The sequence below is a fragment of the Zeugodacus cucurbitae genome, chromosome 6, assembly GCF_028554725.1.
Source record: "Zeugodacus cucurbitae isolate PBARC_wt_2022May chromosome 6, idZeuCucr1.2, whole genome shotgun sequence".
NCBI lineage: Eukaryota > Metazoa > Arthropoda > Insecta > Diptera > Tephritidae > Zeugodacus > Zeugodacus cucurbitae.
This window is the reverse complement of record NC_071671.1, coordinates 8590872-8613055: the sequence shown is the minus strand read 5'-3', so window position 1 is coordinate 8613055 and position 22184 is coordinate 8590872. Positions and strand designations below refer to the sequence as shown.

The window sequence follows — 22184 nt, the reverse complement described above, 5'->3', positions numbered from 1 at the left end:
TGATTTTCTGTAAATTCCACGATTCGATCACGACTATACATTTTTGCGACAATTGTCCAGACCATGATGCATCCTAGACATCAAACTACCGGAACTGAATCGACGAAACTGAAATTTGCGATTGATTGGTTCTAAACTCTATTCCAGTTTTTAGCTGTCTGGTTTGCACTTTCACCTTTATCGAAGAAATACTGTAAAACACGGCCTAATAGACCTAATATATTAGTCAATATGTAAATTATATTAAGGCACTACAGGAAATTCAAATAAGGACTGACCGCAAGTGGCAGCTTTTAAGCCACTTCGACTCATTGTGTGCTCTAGTTAATCTCCAGATAAGTCAATACCTGGTTCTACTAGAGAAGTTCCACTTTTAAAGTAATATTCACATTCCTTCCTATTAAATTTTCTAAAAATAATTCCAACTACAGGTGTAAATTATTTGTTTGTCTTTATTTATTTCAATAAAAAATACTACAAAGAATGGCTTAAGCTTTCACTGGTATAAAGTAACAAATTTGTATTTTTATATGTATTATATGTATATATCACTTGTTTTGTTAGAGGTTTGCAGTGGTGAATGATAATATTATTGATATGTTAAATGTCATTTATTTTAAATATTGCGTTGTAAACTTGTACTAAGATGATTTGGTAAAAACTATTATTATCGATCATTTAGAATTTAATTTTACGAAAATATTCGTTGAAAATTTGCATGCATTATCAAACTACAAAGGGAATCTAGACATACGCGTTTTTTAATTCTATGACATTGCATTCCTGCATCAGCACACTGTCAGTTTTGAGCAATGAACAATGATGAAGCGTTGATGAAACTCTCTATAACCTTATAAACAGTATTTAGTAACTGTTATGTGATTTCAATAAAATGACATTTGTTCGTTATTCTCGTAATTAATTACAGAATCCAGTAATGATCTGTGATATTCATAGAAATAATACAACTATAAATTATATATGAGTCAAGCTCGAATACCACTTCCTAACATTATTATTGTATCATTGCATAGAACTGCTCGAGTCATGGTTCGGAATTATATAAAAATACAGCCTACATTCGTTTATAGTTACTTATACTTAGTTTGATGCTTGTAATCACTTATTAAATTGTTCACCACCAAAGCCACTTCGTCGACTATATATGCTTAAATACGGAGCAGTGAGCTCACTCCTCAATATCCATGTTACAGTCCGGCTTTGCCCTGCATTAGATCTTCAAAGTGTTCCTCAGATAATAAACGATATATGCCATCCTTATTCAAGTAATATATTGGATCTTTGATGCGACGAATATCGAAAGCTTCTCGCGAAAGCTCTATTTTCTTTAGTTTAAAAGTAGCAGTGCGTGGTATATCGTTCATTAATCTAACGAACAGTGGGCGAGCATAGGCTGGCAAGCTACCACGTACGCCAGCTGATAGATGTTGCAAGTCTACTTTACGATCTGGATCAACTATAGCTGCCATACCGGCTTTGCCCTCCACATAGGGGATCTTGAAACAATTATAGAAATAATGAGTTAATATGCACCACAATTTGCATAGCGAAAACTTACTTCGACACCATAAACAACGCAATCCTTTAGACCAATTACGTTGGTAATATTCGCTTCTACTTCTTGTGTTGCGACATTTTCGCCACGCCAACGGAATGTGTCGCCAGTGCGATCTTTGAAGTAGAAATAGCCGAGTATGTCCATAACCACCATATCGCCCGAATTGAAGAAGAGATCCCCCACACTGTATACATTGCGTAGCAGCTTCTTCTCGGAAGCTTCCTTGTCTGCATAGCCATTGAAGGCAGTCACCGCGCGTTTAGGATTCACTTTGCCCACGAGCAAACCTGTCTCTCCCGGCGAACATCTTTGGCAAAACCCACTCTCATTACGTATGGGCTCGCCAGTTTCCTCATCACATTTAATAATCTGCACAGGGTAAAAGTAACGGCCGATTAGTGGCACAAAACCCACAGCTCCCACTTGATTGGTGACATTAGCTGAAAGCGGTAAAGCGTATTCGTTAAAAGTCATAAACAATTGAGTAAAAAATAATACCAAGATTGGAATTGCCCTCCGTTGAACCATAGACCTCACCAATATGTGGAATATTAAATCGGGATACGAATTGTGACCAAATTTGTGGACGTAAGCCGTTGCCATACATCAGGCGTAGCTGGTGCTGTGTGTCTTCTGGTTTTGGTGATGTGGACAACAGATATCGACACAATTCGCCAATATATTGCGCTACAGTGCAGTTGTACTTAACGCAATCCTTCCAGAAATTCGAGGCGGAAAATTTCGTTCGCAAGACAACCGTGCAACCATGCAGCAAGGCATTCCCCACACCGATTATACCACCAGCTGTGTGATACAACGGCAAGGCATTATAAATAACATCGTCATTGTTGAGCGCGAGCATATGGTGAATTCCGCTAGCCATGAATAGGTATCTAAAAATATTCAGTTCTCGATGTTATACAAGAGTAAACTATTCTTAATTTAACACACCTTAAATTATTTATGACAGCTGCCTTTGGTAAGCCCGTCGTGCCAGAGGTATATACGAATAATAATTTATCCTTTGGGCTGCAAGCGGCAATGTCCGCGCTAAGATCCTCTATTGCTTGTAACTCAAGTGCGGCGGTGAGATCAGTAGCACCTATTATAAGATCAGTCATATTAATTGGTGCATATAAAACTAAAAAGAACTCAGCGGACTACCATTCAAAAGCTGAAAATTATCATTGTCTCGTTGTGCTTCATCGCTGAATTGATAAATTGGTAAGGTCTTGACCTCTGCTTCATTCTGAATTTCCTCCAAAGCTTTGCTAAGTTCTGTACCAACTATAATTACGTTGGCATTTGCCACTTTGATGGAATGCAGTAAGTTATCGCGTCGCAGATGCGAATTGATTAACGCTGTAACGACACCGATCTTGGAGAGTCCAAGCCACAGGCACACAAACTCGGGTCTGGTCTCCATGACTAGTGCTACACAATCGCCATTTTTCAAGCCTCGTGCCTTAAAATATGCACCCACTTTGTTTGTATAATTCTCGACACATTGAAAACTCAACGACCGATCATCCATTATAAAGCAAGTCTTCTTCGGGTGTTTCTTTACTCGCTCTTGGAATATACGCGCTACTGTCCATTGTTTTCGCTCCAAAAGCATTATGAAAATGTTCAACTTGAGAAAACGATAGCCAGCTCTGCAAGTATTCATCACAAAAAATTACAATTTTTTTTTTTGAAATTGAGAAGTCCAACTTACATGATGTCCCGCTTAATTGTGGTACCGAAAGCGTACACATAAGTCGGATTCCTGAGCATTAATGCCAATGCAGCGCCCAAGAACAAACATCCTTTTGTACTGTCTTTGAATAAGATGAATGACAGCAGCCCCAAAATAAGTATGACCACACGGGTGGAGTTGCGTTGTCTAAAATTCAACTCCAACAATATTTGCATGTTGTTCGATTTATAGTCTGTTGAAAGTGGCAAAAAGTATGTATTTTGTTAGTAAAAAAATTGTATTATAAAATTCTGAAAAGCATATAGGAAGAAAGAACTTATTGCTTATCGAGGCATGGAGTTAGATATACATATTTTGTCAAAGGCTAACAATACACAGCGATTAAAACAAGGTATGTTGAATCACTCTTAAAAGATAACAAATGTTGTCTTTTTTTGGTGGGCATAGTTATAACATATTATCTACAAAAGCGTTTTTCTTGAATACTACACACGTAACGGCAAAATATTTGTATTTATATGGACTGGAATGTAGATTCATAGGTAAGCATAATAGCGAACGAGGTAAGAAACTCCAAAATCCAAATCCATGAATCATTGCTATACAAAGAGCTTAGGAGCTGTAATTATAGTATGTTGCCACTAGTATACTCAGTTGAAAAGGCATCCAAGTGAGGTCAGATCAACCAAGAAATCAATGAAACTAATCATACGAATACTAGATTAGTAATTTCTGAACTGTATTTTTATTAAATTATTATTATGGCACATTATACCAGTAGACCTTCTCTTAGCCACTATATAAACAATAAGATTATAATATTGGGTTGGCAAATATCTCCCTTCCGGATTTAGTCTAAATATGCGCCATTTCGTTCAATAATAAGTTTCTATCTAGACGGCAACTTCATAATACCCCATCGTAGAAGCCTCCCTCCTTTTTTACGAAGAACTCGTACAGCCACTTTTGAGTTCAACTTTACATCACCAAGGGCGTTCGCCATGGACAGGAACAGGTGGTAATCACTTGGCGCTATGTCCGCGCTATATGGTGGATGCGATACAACCTCCCATCCGAGCTCCTGTAGCTTCTTACGAGTCATCAACGAAGTGTGTGGTCCGGCGTTGTCCTGGTGGAACACTACACCCTTCCTGTTGGCCAATAGTGGACGCTTCTGGTCGATCGCCTGTTTCAAGCGGTCCAGTTCATATGGATGCTTCCCTTCCAATCCCATTAAACACACAGCAGCCGTCAATCCTGGCTTGGCCACTGTTTGGGACGATTTACCGGCCTTCGACCACGACCGTTTTCGTTTGATATTGTCGTATGTGATTCATTTTAGTCGCCAGTCACCACCCGCTTTCGTTCCGTTTCAGCAGCATATCGCAGGCATTGATTCGGTCCAGAAGGTTTTTTTGTGTCAAATCATGTGCCACCCAAACATCAAGCTTTTTTATGTATCCAGCCTTCTGCAGATGGCTTAAAATTGTTTGGTAACTAACTCTCATCTCCTAGACGATATCACGAGTTGTAACATGACGGTCTAAATCGATGTATTCCATGATTTGATCGGTATTCGTCGTCACAGTCTTTCGCCGGCTGGCTTATCCGCATGTCATTTTCACCCGTTCTGAATCCATTCCTCCGTAGTTTGGAGTAATAGAGGACCATCCCCCAACACACCATTAATCTCACGGAACGTTTCTCTAGCGGATTTGCTTTTAACGCAGGAACACTTTAAAATACCGAGAATTTCGACGTTAGTGAACTCCATGTTTACACGTCTATAACTGTTGAACGCAAAATTCAAACTAATCATGTATGGTCTCGTGGGAGATTTTTGCCAACCTAATATCATAATTGATCCATCCAATAGTTCATTATAGTTAAATTAAATAATGTGAAAGTATTGTCTTGGGCAAACTTTAAAATTTGGTAAAAATTGTCCCATTTATATCTTTCCTTAACCCCATATACTCATTATGATTTATAACAGACATATCGGTAATGCTGTATATTTCGCTCATTCAAACATACATAGCTCTTCATCACTTTTTAAACCATTTAAAAAATGTTTTAAGAAAAAACAAACACAATTTTAGATAGCTTTCATTTTCATTTTAAAATTTTTTTAGTTTTGTGTAGAGTATTTTCTGTATTTGAGTATTCTTCTAGATAACTTTTAAAGAGAATCGTATAACGTTAAATCATTTAATAGACATAAAAGCCTTTTCGCACAGCAGTTAATTGTTTAATTAACCGGCATTTGCTCGATTAAAGCACTGATTTAGATCGATTTACCATACAAATGAAAATTCTTATTTTACTACATTAATTTTTAATCGAACACAAATCGTGTTGAAACTGGAATGAAGCTCTGTGGACTGTTGTCTATGCAGTAAATTTGGTTGTACTCATCGATAAAATATGAATCGACTGATGAAACTCACCAAATTCTTATGAACAAAAAAAAACAAAAATGTATAACAGCTGATCGTTAATCGAGTAGCCGGCTGTGCGAAAAGCAAAATCTGGTTACTCAATTATAATCCTAATGTAATAAATTTATTTGCTTATGCGAAAAGGCATAGCATTTATTGAATACATACCTAATTGAGATGAACAAATTAAAAACTTACCTATATTTAAGTCATTAAGTATACTAAAAAACATTTTTAGAATCCCTTAATTTACAAAGTGACTTCAGAGCCGCAATTTAACTTACATTTAAGATAAGAACACGAAATTTACTATGTTTTCGCTTTACTATTTAAGAGTTTAATACAATTTCATAAAATAAATTTTGTGTATTTATGTATTTTGCCGCATATGAATCAGTTATTAAAGTCAGTAAGAAATTTCATATATTATATAAAGTGCAAGTATTTAGTAGTGCAGTAGTAGCGCAAAGCTCAATTAATAGATTACGTTAAGTGCACGTGATGTTTGTTTTTAATTCAGATATATAGTAATTCTGCTTAACGACTTACGAGTCAATATTCCCATTAAGAGTGCAACGAACAGCGCACGAATGGCAATCTCATAGATTATTTAAATATATTCACATATTTATAAGTAATGGGCTTCTAATGAGGTGCACTCATTATAAATTTATACATTTATACTATTGACATACATTTCGTAATCTGAAAGTTATTACAAAAAGGCGCACAGAAACTGGGTTCAGAAAGCTATTGAAATCGACTTTATAAAAAATTTGGATTTGCGATATTCTTTCACATATAAAGTATGTAACTCGACAAGTTAAAAGAATTAAAAATTGGTTTATGAAGGAATGTACTTCTGCCTAAACATAAATACATATATATATATAAACATAAATACATATATGTATGTCCGTAAACTTAGCTAACTTGGCGGTAAATTGTCTATTGAAAAATCTACCAGTTCAACGAATTTATATTCGAAACACATACAACGAAGAACCATCGACTTCATGGCAATAACAACAAAAACTATCTGTATTTACTCAGCAATCGGTGTCATATATGTACATATGTATATTCGTATAGATAGATTGATAGATTTTCACGTCAATCAGTGCGGCAAGTAGCCAAAGTTATTGAGCAGGGTGGAGGGGGACGAAGGTTTTACAATTGGCAGCGCACGAGATCGCGCGCAAAATATCATTGACAAGTTGATTCGCAATCATTCTTTGACCGACACTTGTGAGTATCTGTATGCATGTATGTGTGTGATTTAATATAATATATATGAACTAATGCATGTGTTACGTATTTGCATTTAGTAAATAAACTACTGTGCATCAAAAAGTGGTCGGTCATTAAGCATATATGTATTTAAAATACGTTTCTGCTTGCAGTGTGGAAGTCGTTGATCTAAAGCGACATCAAAAGAGGATTGTAGAATTTACCCTATATAATGTTTTAAGGGGACCCCCCCATTCTCGGTTTCAGAAAATCTACTTAATTTAATTCGAACCTATAACTATTCAAGAATGTTCCTTTAAAATTTCAAAAACTCTTGAAGTTATAGCCGTTTAACGGTGGAAGCGTCAGACGACGGCTAGAGCGCCTCAAAACTTTAAACGCATTTTTCTCGAAACAGTGTTTTTCCGACTGGCCTATGAGGTATCAATTCCAAATTTTAATACGTTATTCTATACATATAAAGCTATGGTATGAACTAGGATAAATCCAGTCGGTGAAGATCTGCTTTACTTTTCAACTTCATTTGTGGCTGAAAAAAGTCGATTTTCAAAAAAAAAAGTCCACCATTTTTGTTCGCCTTAAGAAGTAAAACTACTACGTTTATCGAAGAGGAACAACAAATGACTCTCATCATTATTACTAGAATTCAATACTTATGTTTAAATGTGTTTCACAATAGATCTAGTGGTCTCCTTGTATATACTTTAAGATTGATCACTCTCTAGCTAGAGGAATTCGAAAAAAATATTATGTTCTTTGAGAGAGCTCGCCAAGCGCTGGAAAACAACCAGAACCTGCACAGTAGCGAGGTTCTTTTGGCCCACAATGGAACGAAAAAGGTCTTTGCAGCTACTGTCATCAGGTAAGGCTCATCTCTCCGCGATCATTGGAGTGCTTACTGGTCATAACCTAATAGGCACACATGAGGTGCGGCTAGGGATCATGTCAGACGCTTTGGAGTAAGGCGAAGAGGAATCGTTCAAGCACTTTCTCCTTCAGTGTCCAGCATTCGCCAGACTTAAGGTTAAAGCACCTCGGTAGGCATATTTTCTGCGAACCCAGCGAAGTGACTGCAAACGACATTAGCCGACTTAAGAACTTTATTATTGAATCCAATTATTAACGAAAAAGTTGCAACATAAGGTGATCCGTTTGGAGTTTTTCCGAATGTCACAATGTACAGTCGAATCTGTCTCAGTAAGATTCTCTGCATTCGCGAAGATCTACCCCTTAACCTGACCTAACTAACCTAAGTTGAAACCATTGCAAGTCTCACTCCTTAGGCAAAGGCACTACAATGTGGTTTGGTGTCACAATATCTGTATAAATTTAGTATTTGCGATGTGCAAAGCATATTACGATTTTAACAAAATTAAGGCAGTAGTCTGCTTTAGAAGCCGAAAAAAGAGCTTTTTTTAGCAATTTTTTTTGAAAGGGAAGGAAATGATTTATGTAAACGGAATTTTAAGACGATAGTGTACTATATTTAAGGCTTAAAAACAATATTTATTATTAAAAAATATTGAAATTTTTTCAAAGTTGTAAGTATTTTTCTGGAGCGCCTGGAGGCTGCACTTGTAAATCGGGTGCCGGTGATGGAGGTCGTGCGATGCATCTGAAACAGTTGCGTAAACGTCTGTGTGTCGAATTTTTATTTAATTTTTATAAGTTTATTTTCTTTATGAACTAAACAAATACCGAAGAAGTTATAAAATTTCAAATTTTTTCGAAGTTTGAAAAAAAAATCACTTTTTTAAGAAAAAAAAAATGTATATTAAGTTGCAAAACAAATAGTTTAAATAATACTTTTGTCCAACTTCAACTACTTTTGTCTAGTTCAAATAGAAGATAATTTAATACTGAAGCTAGATCACTTTGGTTTTTTTCGATCGGACATATATTATTTCTGCTATCGCCGGCACCGTTTTCTAACACTTGTGAAAATGAAAACTCGAGAAAACGCGCTTTAAAGTTTTCAGTATCCATTCGCACCTGCTCGACGCTCGGCCACTAAAACTGCTCTAGCTTCGAAAATATGTCGAATTTGCATCTGGAATATTCTTGGAAAGTTTTGAAAGAGATTTAAAACAAAACAAAAAAATCGATTTTTTGAAGCCTGTAAAGCAGACTACTGCCTTAAGTAAAATCTTCACACCTGACTTAGCAGTAATACGATAAATATAAAAAATTCGATATTTAACTTCTTTAATTTATTTCAAAGTATCACTCAAACCAGTACAAAGCAGGTTATCATCTATTATTCATTAAAAACAATTTGGCTTAAAGTGTTTTCTAGATGCTGTTATCAAAGGAACCAAGCCAAACCAAATAAATTTTATTATTTAGTTCTTTCTAATATAAACTTCGTCCGGCTATAATCGCTTAAAGCGGTTCCTACAACAAATACATAGTGGCAACTCCCGGTGGGTTGCGTAAACGTCTGTGTTAGCCCATCATAAAATCAATCAGCCATTTGTCGCATATCATTAAGCCGCATGTAATCAGTAGGAGGAGAAGCAATTGCCACACTTATAGCAAAGGTGTAATGGCCACTTATAGATATGTACATATGAATATATATTTGATATGCATAGACTAACAGGCGATTGTTTATACAATATGCATATGTATGTATGTAAAGTATATTCATTTATGAATAATTTACTTTAAGCGAATATTTAAACAGGCAGGGATTTACACAAATATTTATAGCGGGTAAAGTACATTATATGTATATAATTATGCATCTATGTACATATACATATTTATATATTTGTATATAAAAAGTGCGATGTACACTTATGCGTAATTATAGTTTTATTGTTGTTTATTAGCACCGCGTTCCAATTGTTGTTAAACGTTATACAAGTTCAAGCCTGGCGTATTGTAATTCCTATCACTACACCAGTTATATACATATATATATGTATAGTATATAAATTTAGTTTTTATCACATATACATGTATCTGTTCATTCACACCAAGCGAAACGCTTATCTCGGCAATAAAACGAGTCAAACCGCAACTATAACAACAATGTAGTGATTACAAAGTCGCGCCACCACCCGCACTAACCCCGACATTTACCCTTTGACTTGAATATTTAATACCCACCTCTTCGTGTATGATTCAGTCAGCTGTTTCCTTTGCTCCACACACCGTCGCTCGTACCAACACCACAGTTTGGCACTTCTTATCAGTTACAACTGCGCAGCTGACTTTGTCAATCCCTATCTCACTTTGTATTTGTCTTACGCGTTAAAGCTTTTGTAAATACCTTCTTATGTATGTATGTATGTATGTGCATATATGAACTGGATATTTGTTTGTTGGCACTACACACGGTTAAAAACTCAAAATACGCTCTCCCACGTTCTCGTGAGCGTCACAACAATGCAAGTTGCACGCACCGTATGACCTAGCTACCAAACTACTTTGGCCATCAAATATGCATAAAACGGCCGTCGAGCGCTTCTAATTCTATTACGTTATTTATATATAGTACATTCGTATATATACTATATATATACGTGTACAGTATCGTATATTCTTTAATTGTAATTTATCACTTCAAAACATTATTACCGGCACTCGCGCCCAATATTCTTTGTCAATTCATATGCGCCAGCTTTATTTGCTTACTTGTTCAATAGGCATGTAATAACACACGGGTTCTACTGTTTTCTTTAGTATTTTTGTGATTTTTTTTTTTCGTTTCACAATTGAATCGATTTTGCGGCACTTAAGTCTCACAGCCGTTATGTACGACTCTCACGAATGAACTGACAACAGCTGCTCGTGTACAGCTGATTGCTTCACGAATTTGCTTTCTAGCTATTCGTCTCCAAGCGTGAACCTATACATACATACATATGTAGGAGTATATAATTTATTACTAGTTTGTGATTAGAAGCGGCGTCAAGGTGAACTATGTCCACTGTCCAAACCACTTGTTAGAATGTCTTTACTGAGTAAAAGCTAAATAGTGGGCGATAAATTGATATGTGTTTAATGTGCAACACATGTGAAGGCGGCGTGTTTAGTTTGTAAAAGCACTTAGCACAGACACAAACCGGATACGATCGCGTACACAGTGCCGGCCATAAATAATTTTGCATCATGTGATGTTTTTACTAGTTGATTTGATGCGACGTCATGATGTCATATCATATCTGAGCAGTGAATGAGTAAGAAAATCACGACATCTGCGCACTTCATACGCTCAATTATATATACGACCGGATTTGCGAAAGACCATAAGCATAATTGGCTTCACTGTAAGATTTATTATGGAATATTTATTATAACATATCACCACAAACTTGGTGTTAAACATTATTTAATTTTACCCAATATACTAGAATTCTAAATCATCTTTTAATCATTTTTTGGATATTCTTGTTTTTCTTAGACAGAAACGAATACGGTGATGTACATATACCAAACGAATACGGTGATGTACATATACTATGTAGTATATTGCTCAACAATCGTTCGCACCAAATCATACGAAAATAGAAATTATATGCATTTAAAATTTCAAGTCTATCAGAGTATTTGAAACTGATGAATTTGTGTGCTCCAGCGTAACTGTGTTTTCAAAGTCGGTTATCAAAATTTCTCGATTTATTTTTTATTCTCCGCACAGATGAGCTAAATTTATTATATTAAAGAAATTATTGGAAATATCATAATTTCACCCAACGAAACCCATTAAGAAATTCAATCGCAATGCTTCATTGCCCATAACTCTGTAGATATTAAAGCTACAGGGTTTGGAATGCTAGCAAATGGTAGCTGCGAGAATCTACTACTAAACTAAGTTAATTTTTGATGAATTTTTCGGAAATTTTGCAAAATTTTTATACATTTCAGGAAATTTATAAAATTCAATCATTTTATTTTTTTACTTAATTGTAAACATCAAACGTCCAGAAAAAAATAATTAATACCGACTCACATCCACTTAAAATATAAATAAGTCAGATCTCATATGTCCTCTCAAAATGTAAATAAACCTAAAGTCACGAAACCCCCCTAAAATGTAAACAAAATTGACTTCACCCTCCTAAGTGTAAACAAACCTGTCCTCTCCACAAATCTAAACAAACTCCTGACCAAAGGTTACTGACCTCGGCCTAAAATGTAAACAAACCCCGGTCAAAGGTCAATGACCTCAGCCAAAAGGTAAACAAACCAGGCCGAGATCAATGACCTCACAACAAAATGTAAACAAACCCCTGTCAAAGGTCCTTGTCCTCGACCAAAACAAACATTATGTCACGTGACCAGTAAATGTAAACAAACCCTATGTCACGTGATCATTAAAAGTAAACAAATTTTATTTCACGTGACCCCATTGTTTACATTTTGGCCGAGGTCATTGACCTTTGACAGGGGTTTGTTTACATTTTGGTGTGAGGTCATTGACCTTTGGCCGAGGTCATTGACCTTTGGGTGGGGTTTGTTTACATTTTATTCGAGGTCAATGACCTTTGACAGAAGTTAGTTTACATTTTGATGTGACGTCATTGACCTTTGAGTGGGGTTTGTTTACATTTTGGTTGAGGTCATTGACTTTTGGGTGGGGTTTGCTTACATTTTAGGTCGAGGTCAGTAACCTTTGGCCAGGGGTTTGTCATTTGTTTATATTTTGGTCGAGGTCAATGACCTTTACCTTTTTTTGTTTTATAAACTATAAGCGATACACATCATAATATCGAAAATTTCATAAAGATATACGAAAAATTGAGTATATTACTAAAGTTTGTATGAACGGTGATGGTCAGGCAAAATTTTAAAATTTTCGATTTTTTTATTTTTTTTTTTAAATAATTAATATTGAGGGGTCGACTAAGCTATATTTGGGAAACTTTTCCATAATATTATTGATGGGATGAAAAATAGTAATTCAAGCAAAATATAAAAAAAAAAAACAAAAAGAAAAAAAAACCGTAAGAGACCCCTGTGGTATGAAAATAATCCTGTTAATTATCTATATAACGAATTCAAAAATTCACTCTGAGCGAATATGTATGTAGACAACTATTAAAATATATAAAATGCTAGAGTTTATACGCAAACAAGTTGCTAAGTTTTAGAGATACTATTGTGATTATAACCTAAGGAACTTAGTTACAATACCCCTGTTGTGCATAAAAAGGGAAACGAAAGAAAGTTATAATCAATTTACGAAAGTTTGGCTCAGTTATCACTCTCCTGTGATCGTTACGATTTGCATGTCACCTGCCCCATATAATCGCCCAAAATGTCAAACTCAAAAATTACTTTTATTCTGTCAGCAACAGTTGTGTGTAGAATGACGACGATGTGGGAAAGAAAATGTTCAAGAAACATGGTATTTTTCGCGTTTATTTGTATATAGCAGCGTTTCATTGCTTTCATACTTGTATACACACGTGGGTCACCCAACAAGTGAGCCAAACTTTCACACTCCCACAAACAGAAACAGAAACATAAACAGAAAACACCGCGGCTGTCATTAACATTTGCCAGATGACTAAGACTCTTTCAACCCCACACCGCCACATTCATTTCGCGCAAACAAAGCAAACAAGACGCTACTGATAAGGTATAAGGACCACACTCACTATTCATAAGTTTCATACAAGTTGTGGGTAATTTTTCCTAACGGGTCGCTTTCATCCACAAATAGGCGTGAATGAGTAATGGTACAGCGGTTGTTGTTGTTGTTATTGCTGGATGGAGTGTGATTGAGTCCTGGTTGGCATGTTGTTTGTGTTGTCAACAAGAGTTCCTTTGAAATCAGGAACAGATGTTGATTGAAATGAAATCATTGTGGCGCCTAGTGTTGGTTGCTTTAAACCCGTGGACCCACACTTTTCCACTTTCTTCATAGACTTCATAGACTTTACTGAATTGCTTTTCTTGTTCTCTTCTTTTAAATACTCTAATTCAAAATCGGCAGAATTCAGTGCGGCTTGTATTATGTTATGGCGGGCAGCTTTTTCTAATTTAGCCCATATTCCGATTACTTCGTATTTAATCAAACTTCTCGTACTCAATAGATCTTAATCCTTTAAATAACTTCATCTTAAACGGTAATTTAATCGAACTAGTTATGTAACTGTCAAATTACAATATTCCAACCATTCAAGATATATTCTCTATGGTGGGAATAAAAGTCCGTCCTTACTCTTTCGGAACCGAAATAATGATGAATGAAGCTAGCAACCCTGAAATGGTCCAAATATTGATCCAAAAGGTTCACAAATAGCTCAATTACTATGCCGGGATGATTTTTTTAGTCTCCACTCGAATTAATAAAGGGTGATCCATTTCGAGGTTCCCTACTATTTAATGAAAAAAACACATAAAATTGAAATTTAATGGAGAATGTTTATTATCATTCGAAAGAACATTATTTCGCATTTATTTTTTTAAAGATTATTTCTTTCAGATGTTGGCCTCGGCTACGTCTCAGAAGGTCCACTGAGACCAATTTTTGTTCCAAGACTTGAATCGAAGTAAGACTTTCCGCATAGACTTTAGACTTTACATATACCCACAAGAAAAAGTCTAACGGTGTGATATCCCAATATCTTGGTGACCAATGGACCGGGCCAAAACGTGAAGTCATCTGCTCACCGAAGCTTTCTCTCAATAAATCCATTGATTGATGCGATGCGTGGGAAGTCTTGTTGAAACCAAATGTCGCTGATATCACGAGCTTCAATTACAGGCATCAAATAGTGGGTTATCATGGCCGCCATTGAAGGTTACATTCTCATCGGGATCATTTTTGAAGAAATATAGACCGAAGACCACTCCAAACCGATGTTTTTTCTGGATGAAATGACAGCTCTTGAATCTCATCAGGTTGCTCTTCGTCCCAAATGTGGCAATTTTGCTTATATACATACCCATTGAGCCGGAAATGGGACTAATCGCTGAACAGAACTTGGCTCGAAAATGTCGAATCTTTTTGGAACTTTTCAAGAGCCCATAGATCGAAGCGATGTCGCTTTTGAATGTCTAGCGGCTTAAGTTCTTGCACAAACTGATTTGGTATGCTTTCAAGTTAAGACTTTCCACGGTCTTCGTGTACACTCTCAGCTACGGCCGCCATATTTTCTTCACTGCGTGCTGTATGTGGTCTATTCGGTCGAATATTAGCCAATAATGAATGCTGTGTCTCAAGATGGGTGATGGTGTTGCGAATAGTACGCTCAGTAGGCTGATTATGTTGACCATAAGTTGAGCGAAGCGCGCGAAACACAGTCTATACAGTACTTAAATTTTCGTAGTAAAATTGAACAATTTATAAAAGTTGTTCAGGCGTACGTCTTTCCATGATGGAATAACAAACAATATTGAACAAAAATAACATAAGAGCTTGACACGACTCATGAGTGATCTGTAGATCTGTAGACGTTTGAAAAAAGTACCTCTACTTGGATCACCCGATGTCTCACATTGCTGCAGATTGTTACATACATATGTTTTTATACTTTTGGAATGAACTTACGGTTAGTTGCTTCACAGAGTTGCTGTATATTCACTAATTAAACGATCCAAATACCGATTGTAAACCGTACACACGTAATACTTCGTAAGGGCATATCTATGTACGTTCTCGCGCGGAATGAGTTTGCAACAATTTGTGGAAAAGTATTCATTGACAATTTAATTTACTCAAACTCCAAATGTCTCAAAAATATTTTCAAAACGAATGCAACGTCTTTTTTATCTTGTAAAAAATACAAATTTTCATTCTGAGAATAAAAAATAAAAAACACAAAAATTGTATGTGTAGTTATATAGAAATAAATAATTAGATTAAATTTGCTGTTAAATCACGATTTATAGAACTTTCAAAATTTTGATACAGTTAACTTGTGAAAATGTCTTTGGAAAATTTTGAGGATCTAACTGATATTGAATTGCGTCATAAGTTGCTTGAATATGATTTCCCGAATGTGCCCATAACTGAAACGAGTCGCGGTTTTCTTGTGAAAAAGCTGAAAAATCATATAAAAAATTTGAAAAGTCGAAAGGTGTCAAAACGCACATATATGACGTTGCGTGCCAAACAGGAGCTGAACAATTTGGTTACACAAGCCCACGACTGGAGTCAGCACACACTCCAGGGTAGCTCACTAGTGAGCGAGGAGGAATTAACAAATGCCGAACACGAAATGTATGACTTAGCAGATACCGACGCTCAACCGGCCGATCAAATACCATTCCCTTTACCGAATCCTTTACGAGCGCATACTGAAAGGTATAGCACTCAATCAACAGATCCACAAAGCAATTTAGCTGACAGCAATTCATGCGGATGTAGCAGTATGTTTTGGAAAGTTCTCGGTTTGCAGGAGAATTACACCAATGGCGTATGGTGGGCCTTTACAATATTCTTCTTAGCCATCATTTGTATGTATATGGCGAAAATTGCCGATTTCTCAAAGTACGTCAACGAAGGTAACACGAATTATGTAATCTGTGATAAAGTTAACCCAGCAAGCCCGTTTCTGCGTCCACCATTCATCTGTATCGAGAAGGAACGCGTGGAACCAGCATTAACAGTTGTGCGGCTGCTATTGATGCAGCTAAGAAAACCATCGGAACAGCGTTACTGTTACGACCCCAAACAAACTAATGCTATTAGTGTGTCGGAGTTTATGCGACAAGAGTTCAAAGGTGGCAGTTCCATGGATATTCGAAATGTACGAGCAGCTCAGTATCTCATAACATGCAATCCGCAATGGAAGATTGACATGGTGGATGATAATGGATCAGCGGTTATTTTTAATGGAGTTGATAATGCACTGCCAAACAGGAATATATTTTTTGTGCTCAAACAGCCGCAGCTGTCGCTGCCATGTCAGCTTTATAACAAAGCACACCGATTCATAAATCTCTTAGGCAATCTAACGCTCCTGATATCTGCAATAATATTGTTCTTCCTCGCTTATTGCTATGTACGTCGCATTCAAGTACAACACCGTCAGACTGTCCAAAGATACGTCCAAATGATTATTGAGGAACTGCAGAACCATGCAATGAATAGTGAGAGTTTAGAAGGACGCGAAGTTGATGTGGATTACTTGTGTGGCCAACTGATACCCTCTGTCAGACGAAAATCTGAATTGAGATTTTTTAACGAAGCTTTGAAGGAGTTGGAGTCAAGCGACAGTCGAGCACGATTTGGCCTAACGATACGCAATGGACAGGAATGCCGCACTGTATGTTGGATTGATTACACCGACGAATTAGTAGGTGGCCGTTTCGCTGGAAACAGAGACCGTTTAATTGAGACAGAAACCAGCTGCTGAAGTTCAAGTTCTTTTCCTTAGTATCTTTTTGTCGTGTTTGCAACTAATTTTCTATGTTTAGATCAATAAAATTGTCGTTATAATCTGTTTGCTAACTGTGCATTGTCACAAAGTAAATAACGAATTTAGCTTCTTTCAAATGTTGTTCGAGGTTATGCTTTTGGATATTCATCCTTCTTCTTAACTTACACCGTTATAGCAGAGATTACAACAGCGCGCCATTCGTTCTTCCTTTTGGCAGTTTGCCGTGAAATTTAAAGCGTACAAAATATATTATAGATCTTGCAAGAACTGAAGGCGTTCGACCTTCCCCAGCTACACTCTATGAGCTCTTGGAAAGTTCCAAGAAGATACGACGTTTTCGAGCCAAATTCTGTTCAGCGATGAGGCCCATTTCTGGCTCAATGGGTAGGTAAACAATCAAAATTGCTACATTTGGGACACAGAGCAATCTGAAGAGATACAAGAGCACCCATTTCAACCGAAAAAAATGATGGTTTGGTCTCGTTTGGGGGTCGGTGGAATCATCGTTTCATATTTCTTTCAAAATTATACCGGTGAGAATGTAACCGTCATGATAACCGACTATTTGATGCTCGTGAAATTGAAGCTCGTGATCTCGGCGACATTTGGTTTCAACAAGACGGCGCCACTTCCCACACATCGCACCAATCAATTGATTTATTGAGAGAACACTTCGGTGAGCAGATAATTTCATGGAGGGGATCAATTGGCCACCAAGATCGTGTGATATCACATCGTTAGACTTTTTCCTGTGAGGATATGTAAAGTCTAAAGTCTATGCGGACTATCCCGCTTCGATTCGGGCTTTGGAGCAATACAGCTCGCGTGTTATTCCACAGTTACCAGTCGAAATTGGTGTCATCAGATACTTTCTACAGAATAATATCTTGTAATTGATTATGACTTCGATCTTCTAAGTATTGATATTCAATTACACTACTTATATGAGTATATTCGAAACCTGTTGTTCGTTAGTACAATATGTATGTACTCGTAAATATATTAGCCCACGTACAAATCGTAAAAAAACCCGAACAAACTTCAATTCCACATCACCTTCAGAATTTCGTTTACAAGAAAATTTACTACCTGAGTGGCTTTTGTATTCATGCTTAGTATCTGCTTTGGTGGTTTTTGGCACTTGAGTGAATATTCAAAAGTTTATCCAGGTTACACAATAGTACATTACTCGTCGCTCTTTCCAACCCACACAACGCTTTGAATTCTCGTCGTGCTCTCGTCTGTCATTTCATTCACTGTTTTACATGCATTTATCGCATGTTATCGCCCCGAGGCAAGGATATAAAGACGGGTATGAAAAGCAGTCAAACGGACAGAACAAAAATCCGACAGACACGATTAAAGGGACGGGGTTATGAGAAGAAGTGCTTTTGGTTTAATGCATGCTATATGTACAGTGAAAATTAAAATAGTGGCAGAGTGCTAAATTAGTACAATACATTGCAAAAATCGTACTGCATAGCTTCTTTGAAATTTTCTCTTATATACTAACTCATAGAAACAATTTCGTAACGTTAAATGATGTAAATAGATCTAGAAGATTGGAAATTCTGTGGCTTGACAATATTCGTTCGAAACTTTTGAAATTGATATAGCAAAACTGTTGCTAATTATTAGTGCCCCACCAATTCCCAATTTTTAGCCGATGCTGATACTTTCATGAAAAAATTGGCTGAAAAAAATCGATACATTTTTTAAGCGGATGGTTACTGTTGATGACAAGTGGTTCAGTCAAGCCAAAACGATCGTAATAGAATTACGGTGAGACGACGCAAACAGCCACCAAGCAAGAATTAATGGTTAGGATGTTTTTGCTATGTGTTTGGTGGGTTTGAGAAAGAATAATTTACTTTGAGCTACACCTCTAAAATTAATTTGAACCTGTTCTGCCAACAATGGAATCGTCTGAAGGAAGCATTTTGCCAATAAGATAGAAAAATTCTGTTCGATCAGGACAACGCCAGGTAACAAATGATGTCAAATGGTAGTGACTTGATAGAAGTTCTGGGGGTGGGTCTGGGTAAAAAAATTATATATCGAAAAATACTGGGCCACCAATTCTGGCCGATGCCGTTTCTGAGACCGACTAATCGGTTGGACTCTACAAATTGCCAAATTTTTTTTGGAATATCTCCACAATAAAAATTTCATCAATAATTTCTCCAATAAAATCGCTCTTTTCTTACCCTCTGAATGAAGAAACAGTTTCTTTTCACAGATTCACTAATAATTTTCACCGAGTTAAAAGCACTTTTTATGCTTTCTGCAATATTTTTACTCGCCACTGTGCCAAATTTACCACGAGAAGTACGCGTGTGTATGTTCGTATGTATGTATGTACATACATACCTGTAGATGATGTATACAAAGTTTGTTGTCGAACTGTTGTTGACGTTCGTGTTGTTGTTTCTGTCGCTGCGTTTACTTGTGATATAACCTGCATATTTGCCTTGTCCATATGCATGTGTGAGTGCGTGTGTGTGTGTATTAGTTTGCTGATGTCCTTTATTGTGTGCTTTTCTCTTTTCAGTTGCTGCCATCAGTTTGTGTTGTTGTACCTTAAGCTTTTGTTGTTGTAGTTTTGTGCTTTTCCTGTGGTTGTCACTGCCTTTTGTTTACCTGTGCGCTGCTGCGGTGATGCTTCTGCTATTGTAAAAATCCTGCACACTGGTTGCTGGAGCGACAAAACTGGCTGTCACCAGCATTTCAATATTTAAGTTTATTGTCGTTTTTGATGCAAATTGGATATGTGTTAAACGGAGAGGCTACTTCAGGGTATGAGTTATAAGACAGTATTTTCGAATTTGTTTCATTTTTTGGGTTTAACTATTAGAATTCTACGTCTATCTATTTCAAGAATCCTGTAAGGATCTTACCTATATTTCTATGTAAACTTAGTACTTTATTGTCTTATGGACTACAACATCTTTAGAAGATTGCCCTAAGTCGATCTGAAAAATAGTTCTGTCTGCAAGGTTGTGTGCTCCAGGTTGCTTTCAAAGTCAGTGTTCAAGAATTCTCGAGAACTACTCAGCTAAAAACAAATTTTAGATATGTTTTCTAGATACAATTTACAGGGACTTCACCGTAGGTATCCTTTTCAATTATAATTGGTTTCTTAGTTTTCTTAGTAATTAAAACCTCGGCCCAACATAAACTTTCAATTTTTTCCTCATCCAAGTTCTAGCTCAAATACATATACGAGAACTTTCGTTTTCTTTTTTTAATTAATCAATCGTGTACAATATGGTTGTCGCCTTCATAATAGTCCCAATTCGATATTATGCACTTATGTACACTGGGATCTGACGGGATAGGGAAGTGAATATAAAACCTCTCCTTTCCAAGTGACAATCTCACCCACAGTCCGTAAAGACTTGGTGATCCCTGTTACCGGTAACGAGGCTCTGTCGACCGAGCATATAAGCGGTATATCCTTCAACACGCACAGAGGAAATTTTGTTGCCCACGTACCGGTCTGGAATCCCGCTGGTGGCGGGTGCCATGGCCCAATCAGTCGTCCATTTTAAATCATATGTTTCTAGAAATTACAACGTGGCCCTATGATCCTTGGAGTAGATGTGATAAGCGTAGAAACCGTTTAGCCGGTTATAGCCGAGGATGGTGGGATCATGTGTAGAAGCTCACGTAAGTGAGGAAAGCTTTTGCTTGTCGATTCTTCTTTACCTGTTTGAAGCAGCTCACGACTTCTGGTTTTGGACCAAGTATCCTCTGGATAAGCTTTTGCTTGTCGATTCTTCTTTACCTGTTTGAAGCAGCTCACGACTTCTGGTTTTGGACCAAGTATCCTCTGGATAGCCTACAAACAGCCGTTTGGAGGCGAGCTAAAGTGAGAAGGCGAACCAACTTCTGCGGTTGTGCGTAGGGTTTCGGACCCACCACATAAAAACGAAGTAGCAATGAAAAATTGCCGAAAGCCTCGGATGAGAAACCATTGCTGTAGAAGCAGGAATAAATATTTATATATGTCAGCGCGTCTACCAATCGTCGGAACACCATTTAAGTTCGATATTTTGGATAGCCGTTGGCTGTTCCTGCGATTTCCCGTATGCTTGTTAAACAAAGGCCCTTTAATGTTCTCTTTAGTATTGGATATAAATTCATATGGAGCCATGTCTGGCGAATATGGAGGTTAGGGTATAGTTACAGTATAGTTTTTGACAAATTCGTTTTTGACAACGGGAACAAATTCCCGTTAATTTTTGAACAAACCTCGTACGTAGCCAGTTACTACAAGCCACCCAAAAAAGTTAAGGGCTGTTTTCATGAATTTACACCCCCAATGTGTAAGGCTTCCAGCACGAGTATAGATTCGCGAGGCAACTAGATACGAAATTAGACATTTTGCATGGTCATCGTCTGTTAGTATACAGGAATATCAGAATCCGGCAGTAATTCCTAAAATACATTTTCCACTTCTTTATTTTATATTAAACGAATTCTTACACAAATTTGAGACAAGTGATTCGTTTGTAGTAGGGCTCTTAAAATTATTCGATTAACCTGAAAACTGATTATTCGAATATCCGGTTTGTAACCGCTCGTACGAATATTAACCGGTTAGTACTATTCGATTAGTCGCACTTTTACGACTATTCGAATCGTCGTTCTACTGCGGTTATTCGAATAGTTGTACTGTCACTATTCGAATAAATGAAAATTGTTTGAAATCCAAGCAGCCTTTTTACTGTGTTTCACATTTTTCAATGAAAATAGAAATTTAATGAACTTACACTATTCGAATAGTCGACAACGAACGGTTAACCGGATAGTCGGAAATGAGCTGTTAATCGAATAGTCGATGACTGACGACTATCCGAATAGTGCAA

At 36.8% G+C, this 22184-nt stretch overlaps 2 protein-coding genes across 3 annotated transcripts; one reads left to right on the top strand and one right to left on the bottom strand.

The window, feature by feature from the left end:
* Positions 1-434: 434 nt before the first annotated feature.
* LOC105216318 (long-chain fatty acid transport protein 4) lies at positions 435-15621 on the bottom strand. Of its 2 annotated transcripts, none has more exons than XM_011190754.3 (7): positions 15480-15621; positions 3297-3510; positions 2744-3234; positions 2531-2681; positions 2078-2472; positions 1580-2019; positions 435-1517 (listed from the first exon to the last, which is right to left on the bottom strand). In XM_011190754.3, the coding sequence occupies exons 2-7, from the start codon at positions 3491-3493 to the stop codon at positions 1209-1211; spliced, it is 1983 nt and encodes a 660-aa protein (XP_011189056.2). In that variant the 5' UTR covers positions 3494-3510; positions 15480-15621; the 3' UTR covers positions 435-1208. The 2 variants fall into 2 exon arrangements, with proteins under 2 accessions (XP_011189056.2, XP_011189055.2); XM_011190753.3 differs by lacking the exon at positions 15480-15621 and adding an exon at positions 10085-10761.
* Positions 15622-15703: 82 nt separating this feature from the next.
* On the top strand, positions 15704-17414 carry LOC105216319 (inner nuclear membrane protein Man1-like). Its single transcript, XM_011190755.3, has one exon. It carries the CDS (start codon positions 15856-15858, stop codon positions 17287-17289), a length of 1434 nt encoding a protein of 477 aa, XP_011189057.2. The 5' UTR covers positions 15704-15855; the 3' UTR covers positions 17290-17414.
* The last annotated feature ends 4770 nt before the right edge of the window (positions 17415-22184 follow it).

What these genes read in the sequence shown, in the direction of transcription:
- LOC105216319 (XM_011190755.3), top strand. Translation starts at nt 15,856, where the DNA reads ATGTCTTTGGAAAATTTTGAGGATCTAACTGATATTGAATTGCGTCAT.
- LOC105216318 (XM_011190754.3), bottom strand. Translation starts at nt 3,493, where the DNA reads ATGCAAATATTGTTGGAGTTGAATTTTAGACAACGCAACTCCACCCGT. An exon ending in ACAATTAAGCGGGACATCAT is followed by an intron (nt 3,235 to 3,296) that starts GTAAGTTGGACT and finishes GAATACTTGCAG; the next exon opens with AGCTGGCTATCGTTTTCTCA. An exon ending in GCGTTGTTTATGGTGTCGAA is followed by an intron (nt 1,518 to 1,579) that starts GTAAGTTTTCGC and finishes AATTGTTTCAAG; the next exon opens with ATCCCCTATGTGGAGGGCAA.